At 42.9% G+C, this 16,096-nt stretch overlaps 1 protein-coding gene across 1 annotated transcript in view; it reads right to left on the minus strand.

Moving 5' to 3' along the window:
• LOC147378052 (aldehyde oxidase 4-like) overlaps window positions 1–16,096 on the minus strand; it is a 71,408-nt gene that overhangs the window by 4,319 nt on the left and 50,993 nt on the right. The window contains 9 exon segments of the mRNA XM_086346700.1: window positions 248–433; window positions 6,519–6,584; window positions 6,746–6,860; window positions 7,329–7,381; window positions 8,559–8,633; window positions 12,920–13,048; window positions 13,421–13,529; window positions 15,167–15,209; window positions 15,212–15,380. Coding sequence (XP_086202826.1) covers window positions 248–433; window positions 6,519–6,584; window positions 6,746–6,860; window positions 7,329–7,381; window positions 8,559–8,633; window positions 12,920–13,048; window positions 13,421–13,529; window positions 15,167–15,209; window positions 15,212–15,380 — 945 coding nt within the window.

Genomic DNA, 16,096 nt, shown 5'->3' on the forward strand with positions numbered 1-16,096 from the left:
TTAAGAAAAAAAATGTTATGACACAGAGACACATTTAGTATATGATAAACCCATGATCATATAAAGGCACGGGGAGAAGGTGTATATCTGCCAGCCAAATAGAGGCTTCAAAACAAATTACATCTTCATCTTGGACCCCAACGTCCAGAACCGTGAGAAAATGTATCTCCATTGTTTAAGCAACCCAGTCTGTAGTGTTTTGTTAAGGCAGCCCTAACAAACTCACATAGAGGTCTTGGGTTCTTACCTTGGACGAGTAGATGGCGATGGGATTTTGGGAACGCACCAAAGTGACATTGAACTCTTCAGGTATTTCAGTGACGGTGGGGATTTTGTAGTCATCTGGACCTCGAGAGTAAAGCACGCCTTCTGGAGAGTATTTCAGCTCTTCTATGGTATAGAATCCCATGCCTTGGACAAATGCTCCTTCAATCTACCAGCAAAAATTCCGGTTCGTAAGTATGTGATATTGGTTGAATAAGTGTTTCAATGTGACTGAAAATGGAGCTCTGCACTATAGTAAGCCACTCTTGAAGGCACTGTGGTGGCTTTATGAATGGTCCCCAGGATCTGGAGCCTGCCATCCAGAGGTAGCCTGGTCTCATTCCCAGCTCTTCTCACTAGAGACCCCACCCTCCAGGGACCTGACACTTCTCAAATTCTGGATAATGTGCCAAATCCACCAGATTCATTCAGATCTCCAAGTCTTGATGGTTTTTGTGTGTATGTATATTTTTTTGGCCATGCTCATGAGGCTTTGGGATCTTAGTTTCCCAACCAGGAGTTGAACCCAGGTCAGGAGAGTGAAAGCACCAAGTCCTAACCACTGGACCACCAGGAATTCCCAGGACCTCCAAGTCTTTGTAAAGCAGTTTACTCTCTTCATTGTTCACCACTCAGCTTGTCCACCTGGCAAATGCCTATTCATCCTCCAAGTCCAGTCAAAGAACAACTGCCTCTTTGGAGACTTTTGGGTCCTCCAACCATCCAAGTCCATCCTGGGTGGACTTAGGAACTGCCTCATCCAGGTTCACAGCATCTTGAACAAGTTACCCTATCAAGGTGGGATCAGAGGGCATTTTCCCTGTATACTCTCTGTTCTGGTTTTGCTCTTGCTTCACTCTCACTAGCTTGTAAGTACACTGGGGCCTGACCTTCCTGTATTCTGTCTTATTCATGGTGCCTGGTACATGGATTTTCAGTAAAATGTCTGTTGAATTACTTGTAAAAGAAGCTACTCTCTTAACTTGTCCCACCTTCTCCCCCTCTCAGGTCCACAAGTCTGTTCTCTGTGTCTGCCTCTCTATTCCTGCCCTGCAAAGAGGTTTATCAGTACCATTTTTCTAGATTCCATATATATGGGTGAACATATGATATTTGTTTTTCTCTTTCAGACTTACTTCACTCTGTATAACAGACTACTCTAGGTTCAATGAATTGAGAGAGTAGCATTGAAACAGACATTACTGTATGTAAAGTAGGTATCTAAAGGGAAGTTGTTGTATAACACAGAACACCCAACCTGGTATTCTGTGACAACCTGGAGGGGTGGGATGGGGTGGGGGTGGAAGAGAGGCTCAAGAGGGAGGGGGATGTATGTACACTTATGGCTGATCCACCTTGTTGTACGGCGGAAATCAACACAACATTGTACAGCAATTGTCCTCCAATTAAAAAAAAGCAGTTAAAAGCAATTAAAAAAAATAAAGAAGCTAACATTAAAGGAACATGAACTAGAATAAATAGAACCATGACATTGTATTTATTATAATTTCTGCACTTCATTATTTCCTTTTATAAATTACTATGGAGAGTAGATCAGTGTTAAACAAGGTGGGCTGGAAGAAATATTTTTATTAAATTAAATATTTTAAAATTAAAGCCATGCTGTGTCCTGTTTACAAATGACTGTGTTCTTAGGAAAAGGAAGGTCTTGTTTAAAAGGAGTATTTTCCTGGAGGTTAAAAATTGAAGTAGAGTTTGCATTTTATTGAAATGTAAAATTACAGAATAAGATAAACAAATTTAAACACTAAATTTGAATATTTCCAAATACTTGTCCCTAAGGAAAAGATCAAATTCCAAGAGTTGCAGTTTAACCCACTTGTGGTTTTCTTTCCTTTTCCAACGGAAAAAATGCAAGATTTTCCTGATCATGACCTCTCCCTTTTTGCCTCTGCTTAAGCAATGAAGAGGCAGGAATGAGCTGGGAGGAAGGGAAGAAAAGGGAATGGGAGGTGGGGCTTGTGGTTCCTAAGCCTTACCCGCTTGCAGTGAATTTCAGGTTAAAAGTGCTTTTGTACTATGAAGTAAACTATAAGCAAGGTGAAAAGACAACCTTCAGGATGGGAGAAAATAATAGCAAATGAAGCAACTGACAAAGAATTAATCTCAAAGATGTACAAACAGCTCATGCAGCTTAATTCCAAATGGGCCAAGGAACTAAACATACATTTCTCCAAAGAAGACATACAGATGGCTAACAAACACATGAAAAAATGTGCAACATCACTCATTATCAGAGAAATGCAAATCAAAACCACAATGAGATACCATCTCACGCCGGTCAGAATGGCTGCTATACAAAAGTCTACAAACAATAAATGCTGGAGAGGGTGTGGAGAAAAGAGAACCCTCTTACACTGTTGGTGGGAATGCAAATTAGTACAGCCACTATGGAGAACAGTGTGGAGATTCCTTAAAAAACTGGAAATAGAACTGCCATATAACCCAGCAATCCCACTCCTGGGCATACACACCAAGGAAACCAGAATTGAAAGAGACACGTGTACCCCAATGTTCATCGCAGCACTGTTTATAATAGCCAGGACATGGAAGCAACCTAGATGTCCATCAGCAGACGAGTGGATAAGAAAGCTGTGGTACATATACACAATGGAGTATTACTCAGCCATTAAAAAGAATACATTTGAATCAGTTCTAATGAGGTGGGTGAAACTGGAGCCTATTATACAGAGTGAAGTAAGTCAGAAAGAGAAACACCAATGCAGTATATTAACATATATACATGGAATTTAGAAAGGTGGTAATGACAACCGTATATGTGAGACAGCAAAAAAGATACAAAGAACAGACTTTTGGACTCTGTGGAAGAAGGCGAGGGTGGGATGATTTAAGAGAATAGCACTGAAATATGTATATTACCATATGTGAAATAGATGACCAGTCCAGGTTTGATGCATGAAACGGCACTCAAAGCCGATGCACTGGGACAACCCAGAGGGATGGGATGGGGAGGGGAGTGGGAGGGGGTTTGGGATGGGGGACACATGTACAGAAGTGGCTGATTCATGTCAATGTATGGCAAAAACCACCACAATATTGTAAAGTAATTAGCCTCCAATTATAATAAATAATTTAAAAAAAAAAGTGGGGAATCCAGTCCCAGCCTAGCAAAGTTATGATGGAGCTAGTCTGGGCCTGGGTGGGCCAGGGATCCTCATTTCCAATAAACTCTACAGATCTTCTGTTGCAGACTCTGAGGATCACATTTTGAGAAATACCGAGTGGCCCATCTGTTCCTTATAAAGTACATCAATCTATACAAACCAGGACTATATAAGCCTAGGACTTAGGACAGCGGGAAGCTGTTTGCATACTAAAGCACCACAGGTCTGTCGGGTGTGAAGCCAAGCTGCTCAGCGGGTGTAGACTGTTCCTCAGGTGTGGAATGGCACTAGCTGACTCCCTGTCACGGGGCTGATCGGTAGGTTTCAGGTGGGCTGATGCTGCTGGTTTGTGGGAACCCACTGTGAGTTAGAGGCTACAAAAAAAGCAAAGTATGCCAACAGCTGGAAAGGTTTTAACTCTAAATTTAAAAAGCCTTTGGTCATGTTCATTTTATTTGTGAGATAAAAATCAGAAATTCAGCAAGAGGGGAAAAACTTTAAGCATTTCTTTTTCCCTTCTATTTTGCTACATTGTGGTCTACTTAAAACCAATATTAATATGAATACTGTTGTAACTTTCTATTAGGTATTTATATAATGTTCCCTAATTATGAACATATTAATGTCCACTGAGGACTCAGATCATGAACTCCTTATTGCAAAATTCAGACTTAAATTGAAGAAAGTAGCAAAGACCACTAGACCATTCAGGTGTAACCTAAATCAAATCCCTTATGATTATACAGTGGAAGGGACAAATAGATTCAAGGGATTAGATCCGATAGAATGCCTGAAGAACTACAGACGGAGGTTCATAACATTGTACAGGAGACGGTGATCAAAACTATCCCCAAGAAAAAGAAATGCAAAGGCAAAGTGGTTGTCTGAGGAGGCCTTACATATAGCTGAGAAAAAGAGAAGCTAAAGGCAAAGGAGAAAAGGAAAGATATATCCATCTGAATTCAGACTTCCAAAGAATAGCAAGGAGAGATAAGAAAGTCTTCTTAAGTGATCAATGCAAAGGAATAGAGGAAAATAACAGAATGGGAAAGACTAGAGATCTCTTCAGGGAGAAGGAAATGGCAACCCACTCCAGTATTCTTGCCTGGAGAATTCCGTGGACAGAGGAGCCTGGTGGGCTGCTGTCTATGGGGTCGCACAGAGTCAGACACGACTGAAGCGACTTAGCAGCAGCAGAGATCTCTTCAAGAAAATTAGAGTTACCAAGGGAACATTTCATGCAAAGACGGGCACAATTAAGGACAGAAACAGTATGGACCTAACAGAAGCAGAAGATATTAAGAAGAGGTGGCAAGAATATACAGAAGAACTATACAAAAAAGATCTTAATGACCCAGATAACCATGATGGTGTGATCACTCACCTAGAACCAGACATCCTGGAATGCAAAGTCAAGTGGGCCTTAAGAAGCATTGCTATGAACAAAGCTAGTAGAGGTAATGGAACTCCAACTAAGCTGTTTCAAATCCTAAAAGATGATGCGTGAAAGTGCTGCACTCAATATGCCAGCAAATCTGGAAAACTCAGCAGTGGCCACAGGACTGGAAAAGGTCAGTATTCATCCCAATTCCAAAGAAAGGCAATGTCAAAGAATGTTTAAACTACCACACAATTGCACTCATCTCACATGCTAGCAAAGTAATGCTCAAAATTCTCCAAGCTAGGCTGCAACAGTACATGAACCAAAAACTTCTAGATGTTCAAGCTGGATTTGGAAAAGGCAGAGAAACCAGAGATCAAATTGCCAACTTCTTTTGGATCATCAAAAAAGCAAGAGAATTCCAGAAAAACATTTACTTCTTGAAACTGTGTGGATCACAACAAACTGGAAATTTCTTCAAAAGATGGGAATACCACACCACCTCACCTGCCTTGGAAATATGTATGCAGATCAAGAAGCAACAGTTAAAATTGGACATGGAACAATGGACTGGTTCCAAATTGGGAAAGAAGTATGTTAAGACTGTATACTGTACCTTTCTTATTTGACTTATATGCAGACTACATCATGAGAAATGCCAGGCTGGATGAAGCACAAGCTGGAATCAAGATTGCTGGGAGAAATATCAATAACCTCAGATATGTAGATGACACCACCTTTAGGACAGAAAGTAAAGAGGAACTAAAGAGCCTCTTGATGAAAGTGAAAGAGGAAAGGGAAAAAGCTGGCTTAAAACTCAACATTCAAAAAGCAAAGATCATGGCATCTGGTCCCATCACTTCATGGAAACAATGGAAACAGTGACAGACTCTTGAAGTTGGTGACTGCAGCCATGAAAGTAAAAGACACTTTCTCCTTGGAAGAAAAGCTATGACCAACCTAGACAGCATATTAAAAAGCAGAGATACTACTTTGCTGACAAAGGTCCATATAATCAAAGCTACGGTTTTTCTAGTAGTCATGTATGGATGTGAGAGTTGGACCATAAAGAAAGCTGAGTGCTGAAGAATTGATCCTTTTGAACTGTGATGATGGATAAGACTCTTGAGAGTCCCTTGGACTGCAAGGAGATCAAGCCAGTCTATCCTAAAGGAAATCAGTCCTGAATATTCATCAGAAAGACTGATGCTGAAGCTGAAACTCCAATACACTGGCCACCTGATGCGAAGAACTGACTCATTTGAAAAGACCCTGATGCTGGGAAAGATTGAAGACAGGAGGAGAAGGGGATGACAGAGGATGAGATGGTTGGATGGCATCACCAACTTGATGGACATTAGTTTGATGGACATGAGTTTGAGCAAGCTCTGGGAGTTGGTGATGGACAGGGAAGCCTGGTGTGCTGCAGTCCATAGGGTCACAAAGAGTTGGACACAACTGAGCAACTGAACTGAATGGAACTGAGGCTAAATCAGAAAGCTAAATTAGAAATCATACATATTCCTGCCATAAAGGCAACCACTGAAGAAAAGACAACTTTTTCTTGAATATTCTTCCAATATCTTATCTATTTGTGTGTGCAGTGTATACTGTATATTGTAGAATTCTTGTATCAGGCATAAACAACATTTAGAGGACTCTGGGAAAGAATTTTCTAAAGGGAACTGACCAAAAGCCCCTGTGGCGGCAGTTCGGGTATCACGCACCTGTCCAATGTCCACAGCTGGGTTTATGCTGAAAGCAGCATCCATGAAGATGTCAGTCCTAAGGAGCTGAAAACACATGAGAGAAAATGCACAATGGGAAACACTGTTTACTTAAAATAGATCTGGACTCCAATTATGTATCTGTCCCTGGTGCTTCCACTGGGAGAACCTTTACAGCACAGAAAACAATGTTTGTGAAGATGGTGAACACAAACGCCGCTCTTTACCTTATGAGCCCCTGTGAGACAGTCGACTTCAACCTCGGAACAGGATGCTCCATAAACAAAATATGGGAAAGCGTTACCTTCCCCCTTCTTCCAGTCCATATTTGTCTGGTAGCCTCTGAGAAGAGAAGTCAGGAGTGAAAAGAAAAGGCATTTTCCCCACTAGTGGACTGAACGCCCACTGAGCTCTGGGTCCTGGAGATGAAGAGAGCACCCACCCTGTGGCTGATGCTTCTCTTCCCATTTCCTGAGAGTTGGGTGGTAGTGATCAGAGTTGCAAGAGAACCACCGCAGACGTGGGGAGAAGGTCCACTGGTGTCCCATCCCTGCCCTCCACTGCACAGTTGCTGGGATGGTCAGAGTGGCACGTAGGGAGCTATGGCGTCCCTTCTGGTTGGTTAATAGCATGGCGGACCCTGGGAGTCCTTGGTCCTCCCCCACCTCCCTTCGCACCCCATGACCCAGGGCTGAGGGTTGACAAGGGGCCCAGAAGAGCTCCAGGGCTCTCAGGGCACTTGGTCAGATAGCTGAGTGCACACCATCCTTGCCTAAGTGTAATCTAAGCCAAAACAAGAATGTCCTTTACTTGAAATATCCAGTAGTGGAGAGACTGATGGATTCTTTGTAGGCTTCTGAAATCTGGAAGAGATGATTGGTTACAAAGAAATAAAAGTTTGGGGAAAGCAAGAGAAAGGCCTTCCATGAGGGGCTTGCTTCCTCTAGTTTGCACTGAGCTCTGTATCTAGGTTCCCCTGGAGTGAGATTCACGGCCATACAAGCCACAGGTCAGGCTTTCCAAGGGAGGCGCTTAAAGGCAGCTGCTGGCTGTACTCCAGGACTCTCTATTTTTTGAGATTGTAGTATGAAGTTTATTATTTTTTCACCCTTTTTGGCTTTTTAAATCAGAAAACGGGCTAGGCCGCATTCATGCACTTATGTACATTAGGTATGCACACAGGTATGTATACCTATTTTTATACACACATATATGTATATGTGTATATGCATGTATGTATTCTTACCCTGACTTTTTCCCAAATAATTTGAATGGCTGTCTCAGTGTATTATGTCAGCTTCCTGCTGGAATAAACTGGGTGGGGCTGGGAATAATACTACTAATGGCTATAATAATAAAAAATAATAATTAATCATTATATTAATTAAATATAGCTTATTATATTTAATATAATTATATTAATTAAATAATTATTATAAAGTTATTAAAATAGAGTAATCTTTTGATATTAGGACTGCTATTATCTCTGTTGCTCTGGTGAGAAAACCAAGGCCTTGAGGCACCATGGGACAGGCCCAGGGGGCCTGGGCAGTGACAGGGCAGGGCAGCAATACTGGGTGTGTTTCTGTTCAGACCCTCTGCTGTCATCGGGGCTTCCTTGGTGGCTCAGATGGTAAAGAATCTGACTGCAAGGCAGGAAACCTGGGTTCCATCTCTGGGTAGGGAAGATCCCTTGGAGAAGGAAATAGCAACTCACTCCAGTATTCTGGCCTGGAGAATTCCATGGACAGAGGAACCTGGTGGGCTACAGTCCATGGGGTTACAAAGAGTTAGACACAACTGAGTGACTAACACTTATTACTTATGCTGTCATCATGCTCTGTGTGAGACTGGGCTCTGAAATAAAGTCATATTGCAGGGAACACAGACATCTCTCTTACTCTTTTGGAAAAGCAGAAGTAATGTTAAGAAATTTTTTGTCCTTGAAAGGGCACCACAAATTGGTCCATGCACGCAGGATTTGACCCACCTGGGTGTATCTGCCCTTTTCCGGGCAAGGGTGATAAAGAAAACACTTACCCACGCCTCCCACGTTCCCCTGGGGTTTTTCCTGATGACTGGCTCAAGACGGGCCTTAAGAATTTGGCAGGCATTCTAAAAAGAAATATTTGAAATATCAGAAATGAAGGCCTCAGGGAACAGCAAAATACTTAAATCAATTCAAATGTAGATGATCAGTTTTGTGAACCTGCTTCCTAGTCCTCTGGGCAGGGCTTCTTAAATGTGAGTCACGGATGGAACCCCTCTGAGGGAGACAGACATCCTGTGGCTCCTGAGGTGTTGACTGAAAATTATTTTTATTATCATCTTGTTTAAATATGTGTTAACATAAAGTTAGATAAAGTCTGTTTATAGTTATAGCTCTTTGATAACTCTAAAGCAAAAACAAAACGACAAAGCATGCAAACCAATCTATAGACCAATAAAATTCTGAATAACATTAATTTAGTGGGTTGCTGATGTTGTTTTCCTGAAGCCTAACTGCTGCTTGGAATGAAGAACGGTCTGGAGTGCTGAGGCATACATACTTCGGAGTTGATGTGCCTAGCGTGTGCCAATTGATGGATCAATTTTCTCTCTTATTTAAATTGCTATGGATTTTTATTTTGCACTTCGTACTTTGCCATCATTTGCTATTCACTGGGCAAGGAAACATCATTCATGTATCAAGTCCATCTCTGCTATTGTTACCTTGACACAAAGTATACTTCTTGGTCCCAAATGTGGACAAAGAGATCTCTTGGCAATACTCCACTTATAAAGTGGTCATTCTGATGATGCAAAACATGCCTGCTTTAATTTTTCAAAGATTTTCATTGAAATGAAGATAAAAATTATTGAGATGAAATCTCAGACCCTTAAGATTACCCCCACTGATCCCCAGGTGTTGGTGGGCCTCAGCTTGGCTTCCACTCAATTCAAATACAAATCTATTTACTTGTCTGCCCTTAGTTACTCCTCTCAGACTAAAACCCCCCCCCCCCACACCCTCTCTTGGTTTCTATTTCTTCTATTCTGTCTTCTTGTCTTTGGGAAATGGCCTCTCGCTTCTCATGTATCAGGGAGATCCCTGTTTTCATAAATCCGCCTTTGCTGGCTCATTCGATTTTTCAATACTGACCTCATTACCAACAGGTACCTTCTACAAGGGTGCCACATTCAAGACAAACTTGAGTCAGAGTTCCCGCCTGTTTGAAGCTCAGCTGTTCTTCCCCTTACTGGCACCCTGACCACATGCTCCTGTGCAAAGCTTTACACTCAACAGTGCGAGGGGCTCCTGAGGTAAGTTTTCCCTTAAGAAAGTGAGATGTTGTAGAGAATTTTGCCATCTTGTATAACCTCCTAAATGCCTTTTCTTCCTACATAGAATTCTCTCACTTTACGTTCTCCGATAAGGTCACCTCCTCCTATTGAAGCTCCAAATGTCAGATACTAATGTTTATGGCTTCCTTTGCATTATAGAAAAATTTGAAATACACCAAAGTAAGGAGGGTAGTACAATATTCTCCACTTACAACCTTATCCAGCTTTAACAGTGAGCAGGTACAGCCCGCCTCCGCCCTCAGTTCTCTGTCTCACCTCTCCTGCCTGCCTCCTACTCTGCTTCCTCCTGGCTGTTCAGGTACCAGGCTCAGGGTCAGCACCTGCCTGACTTCCCTGCCGCCTAAGATGGCACTCTCAACACTTCCACTTGCTCTTTTCATAATTTCCTGATTCATGACACCTGACATTGCCTTTCTTTTTTTCTTTCTTTCTTATTATTTAATAATTTGTTGTTTACTGACAGGATGTTAAAAGGCTTTGCTAACTCATTTTAGGCTAAGGACCCACAAGAATGAGACTGGTAGCTGACAAACAGCCCCTCATTCCAAATCGAGGTGCTCTACCTCCTATGCAGGTCATGCAGAGAAAGGGTGGCTGCACACACACTCCCTCACCCGCCTCAGTGGGATCAGAGGGCTGAAGCCAGGAGACTAGAAACTTGTAATGAGGGAGAGGGTGTCACAAGGAGAAGGATGTTGGTGCCCTGGGGTCTCCGTCTCTTCAGGGAGGAGGGGCAGGCAGAGCTTTCCCCATGCTGAGCCCAGGGAGAGGTGCTTCAGAGTTACTCCAAGACCTTGATATGCATTCCCCAGAGCTCGGGTCCCTGAAGACCGGAGTCTGCTTCTGAATCAAGTCTGCAGGTAAGAGGCTGCCGGTGGCAGGCTGGGGCCCTGGAGGGCCAGCTCTGGGAGGCACCATCCCCCCATTCACCACCAGTCCCCAGAGGTACACATGTTCTGGGTGGTGTCTGTGCTGTGGATGCCGCCCTGGGTGATATTTTTTTTCTCTGTATTTAACCATTCCATTTTAAGACAAAATTCAGAAGACAAAATCAAAATGAAAGCAGTCTTCTCTGCTTGCTGCTTTCTATGCTTTGTGGTATTTAATACTTCGTCAATCTCTACTTCTGTAGGCCTAAATGTACTAATGTGTATTGATTTACCTCATCCTCTTACTGATGCTTTTAATTTGAAATTATTCAGGACTTCTCTGCAAGGCATTTTTTTCTTTTTTATAGCTATTTCCTATACTTTACTCCCATATAAATGACTTGAGATTTAAAAAAGAATTCTGGGGTTCTGAAATTAACAACTTCACTTTCCTCAGCCAACGGACAGCCTATGTACACAGGGCTAGAGCCACTGTCTCCTTTGCAGCCAATGAAGCCCCAGCTTCTGCTCCACGTGGTTCTTTTGAAAATCTGGCATGATGGTTGGCTGACAAAGAGTCTAGAGCCTTGGGAAGCTGTGAACCTCAAAAGCTCTTCGTAATTAACCCACCATGGAAACCCACTGCAAAGCTGTGGGAGGCCTGATGGCAACTGGGTGACCAAATTCTCCTCCTTTCCTCCCAAGTAGCTCTCTCTGGATCTGCCAGACACAGCTCTGTCCAAATCAGACAGCGGAAGCCAGTGTGTAGGAAGGCTTCGTTTTGAGATCTCCTACATTTTTAGACTTCAGGTGAAGGATTTTATTTTGTCTCAAAGGTGGCCCAGCAATATCCACATAGTTCTATTAATAAACGAAGTTTCCATGTTGTAAGCTGTACTTTGCCCACTGATTTTTGAAAGCAATCTTATTCTTGTATGTATTTTTTGGTGACTCTATAACTGTTATGACATAATTTCTGTTGCCCTGCCTCCCAGCTCTGGCTAACCTCTAATCTCTAGATTTAAAAGGACCCCCTGTATCAGAGCTTCCCTTGTGGCTCAGCTGGTAAAGAATCCGTCCATAGTGTGGGAGACCTGGGTTCGATCCCTGGGTTGGGAAGATCCCCTGGAGAAAGGAAAGGCTACCCACTCCAGTATTCTGGCCTGGAGAATTCCATGGGCTGTATAGGCCATGGGGTCACAAAGAGTCAGACACGACTGAGTGACTTTCACTTTTACTTTCCTGTATCAGAGCTTCCTGAAAGTGGGGAGGCCCCTCAGTAGAAAGAGGAGGCAGCTGGCCTGGGGCTCAGGGTGGGGCTGGGGCAGGTCACAAGTGGCTAAAGCCATAGAGAGGCATGGCCCAGGTTAAAGCTGCCTGGAAGGGGCTCTCTAGGGAGCTCACGATGGCACCCACGAGGGGAGGAATCAGACGTGGCACAGTCAGATTACTCTGATGCCAGCCAAGTAAGACCTGTTCTGCCTCTCACCTCTGTGCTCGCTCTTCCTTGGACTTTATAAGGGTCTGAAATGTAGGTGAGGAGGATGGTGGCAGGGGGAGAAAGGGTAGGGAGAGAAATGGAGAGAAGCCATGCCTGCCCCTTTACGCCTGCAGGCCCAAGCTGGGAAGTAGCAAAGACAGTGGAATTTGAAGTACATTTTGGAATTTTGGATTGGACATTTAAATTACTGAAATGAGATAAAAGAGACCAATGGGGGACTTTCCTGGTGGCCCAGTGGTTAGGACTCTGTGCTTCTACTGCAAGGGCATATGGGTTCAATCCCTAGTTGAAATAAGATCTTGCATGCCATGTGGCAAGGCCCCCCAAAATGGATTTTAAGTGATCTTAGAGTTATTAGAACAATTAGAGGTAGACTTGCCTGGAGAATCCCAGGGACAGGGGAGCCTGGTGGGCTGCCGTCTGTGGGGTCGCACAGAGTCGGACACAACTGAAGCGACTTAGCAGCAGCGGCGGCAGCAGAGGTAGATTTTATTCAAGGGAGAGAAGCCCACAGAGGGAGCTGGAACCACTTGGAGTCTTGGTTCTGCCAGTGATTAGCTGAGAGATCTAGAACCACCTGCTTGACCCCTCTTGGCCTCAGTTTCATGTTCCATAAAAGAAGGGATGGGACAAGGTCCCTTCCAGCACGGTCACCTGGGTGACTGAGAAATGAAAAAAAAAGTCACCTGCACAGCCTTCCCGTTGATGTCTGCCCCCATTGAGCCAGCTGTGAAGGTCGCATTGGAAACCGTGGTAGTGTTCGTCTCAGACAGGTGTATATACGACTCAGGGATGTTCAGTTCACGACTTGCCACCTGTCAGGAGCAGAAGAAAAATACTGTTTATTTCATTGACTTTACCCTCCCCACAAGTTAAAAACCTTTTAATTCTTTTTTGAACTGAGTATAAAACCTGGCTACCCTGTACTGATGAACATTTAAGGGAACATTGGTGATTTCATATGTTGATTATATAATTCAGAAGATTTTAAATGGGCACTGTGAAGCATACGCGGTTTTCTTTGTGGCCAACCGAAGAATCTGTTTGTGTTTTCTTTTATGCCTCTTTCACAGTAGCTGCACAGCAGTACAGTCACTCTAGGACATCTAGTTTAGGACAGCATATGCAGACAAGGTTGAGGTCCAGCTACGATCTTCCACAGTGGAGAAAAGGAATACATATCTCACCTGGATCATTTTGGTGTGAAGACCTTGTCCTAGTTCACAGCCACTGTGACTCACCAAGACGGAGCCATCGAGATAGATGTGGACAAGAGCAGCAGCCTGGGGATAATAATTATAATACCAGTTTGGACGCTGATGTGGCCAAATGTTGCCATGAGTTTAGCTGAGGTTACCCGACGAATGGCTTTGCTTCAGTGAGCCAACCTCTCATTGTTTATCCTGGAGAGGAAAGCCTTTACAGATAGCTACAGACAAGCCCTGTCAATAAGCCCCAGACTTGCAAACACAAGTGCAGAGGCATGCAGTGTGGCTCAGCCACACTCCCACAAGTGTCCTGCCCACTGCAGGCATTGTGTGGTTGGCTTGTGTGTTGCCTCTCCAAAGCCCCAACCTGCACAAAACTCTATTGTTTGTTCCTCCCTAAACAGGAAGATTAATTTGAAAACAAATGGAACTTGGATAGGTCAATTTCCAGGCACAACCTGCCCTGGATACTAGAGGAGCTGGAAGAAAGTCAGGATGTTGTAATAATTTCCAAATGCTACTGACCTTAAGAATCATGGTTGGGGAGCGGTGTGGGTCCCATTATGGAAATTCCAATTCAGTAGAAGGTTGAACTTGGAGTTCAAATACCCATTTTTAAAGAAACTCCCAGGTGATTTGGATAATTGGCCGTGTTTGGGATACAAAATGCCTCATGCAGTGGCAGCAGAGCCATCATCATTTTGTAAGTGAGAATTTAATTTAGAAAAGCAATATAATTTACCACATTAAGTTAATGTTACTGTTCTGAACATTATTGGCATTTATCAGTACTGTTTTTATTAATTTTCCAAATTTGTATTTTATAAAGGCATAAGAGCTATAAGAAGCTTATTATTTGTTCTGTGGTTACACACAGTTAAAAATATTAAAAAAAATAAGCACCCATTGACAGTCCACAAGAATACATTTGTTTTCCTTTAAAGGAGATCTGTTATTCTGGCTTGAGAAATACTACCTGGGGGAAAGACTGAACATCTGCTCCAAACTCTCCTGACCTTCCCTCCCTCCTTCTTACTTGCCTTTCTACCTTGTTAGTAGACTCTGAGGAAGAGCGTATATTAAAGCTAGTTTTAATAAAAGACAGCTTGGCCAAAACTCATTCACACCAGTAAGGGCACCTGTCTTTGTATGGGTTTGGGTATGAGAATATTTCAGAGATTGATGGGAATAGAAGCCAAAAAAAAAAAAAAATCAGAAATAAGAACTCTACGAAAAACTGTTTAAGATGGAATTAAAAAGGAGGCATAGTAGTCACTGAGCCTCAGTATAGAAATTCCAAGTTCTGTATGGATAGGAGAGCTCTATTCTCGTGTGTTTTTGAAATCTCTTACTTTCAAATGACTATGGCCACTGAGAAATTAGAAAAGAGAGGAAGGGATCCTTATTTCCTCCAGTTCTCTCATGGATTTGAAATTTGATGCCATACTACAATAATCACTTTTGGGGCCCAGTCCAAGGCCTAACCCCCTGAGCTGGACTTTATCTGTTGATTGTTTCTAAGGTCCCTGGGACTGCATTGCCCCAGGTCTGCTCCAATACCTGTGGTTTCCAACGTTTGCCTAAATCCACTGTGTTTCCTGCTATAGGAAAGCGCCCCATTTCTTTTTCTCCCTGGAGGGGGCCATCCCGCCTCACACATGATCGTGAGAGACAATCACGTCTCTCTGCCAGAGACGCCCGCCTTGACCTCACCTGATTGTAGAGGCTGTGGGCATCCCAACTGTAAATTTCATGGGGACCGCAGCAAGCCCCTCTTCTTCCAGGAGTTCTTTTTGTTAAATTCCTCGGCAGCCAGTTTCCTAGCAGAGAAGGAAGATTTCTCCAGACATTCTTTCCAGCATCTTCTCAAGGGCTCAGGATTAAATGTCTGCTTATGGGCTGTTCTGCTAGTTCTCTTATACATGTTTATTTCTTTAACCTGAAAGACAGGGAAATAAAGTGAATTTCAAGGCTATATGTTTATTGTTGGCGTGAGGCTAGCATTTTTGCTATATACCTGATATGAAGAAAGTCTTTCTGAAAAACAAAACAATTATTGAAATGGCTATGGATATGTAAGTACAAACATACATGTATAAACTTAACAATAATAACAATAGAAACCACTATTGAACACTTCATATGCTCCAGGTTGTAGGTTAAGTGCATTTCCTCAGTTAACTTTACCACTCTGAACAATAGTAGGTACTGTTATTATGAACTCTGTCCCAAGATTTGTTTGTGCTGAGACAAAATTCTCCTGATCCCACAGCCTTTTACTCATACACAGTTTTTCTTTATTCTTAATCATTCTCAGATTAATTCCTCAAAATCTTGAACTGTGCTAGAATGCTTGTACACATGACCATAATATTCCACTTTCTCTATTCATGCCCTTGGATGCTTCATACCAACTCTGGGATTGGCCATGAGACTTCTTTGGCCAATGGGACAATATAAGCAGAGACTTGAAAAGTGTTTGTGCATTAGAGCTTGCCACATTCTTGCTACTCATTCTCTGAGCCACCTTGAGAACTAATCTGGGCTAGCCTCCTCAAGGGTGAGAAACTGCGTGAAGCAAAGACAGCCTTCCCAGCTGAGACATCCCCTAGACTAATCAGCCCAAGGACCACTAACATGCCAGCTTAGACCATC

The sequence above is a fragment of the Bos grunniens genome, chromosome 2 (assembly GCF_055505025.1).
Source record: "Bos grunniens cultivar Pamir isolate PY7600 chromosome 2, Bosgru_T2T1.0, whole genome shotgun sequence".
Classification (NCBI taxonomy): domain Eukaryota; kingdom Metazoa; phylum Chordata; class Mammalia; order Artiodactyla; family Bovidae; genus Bos; species Bos grunniens.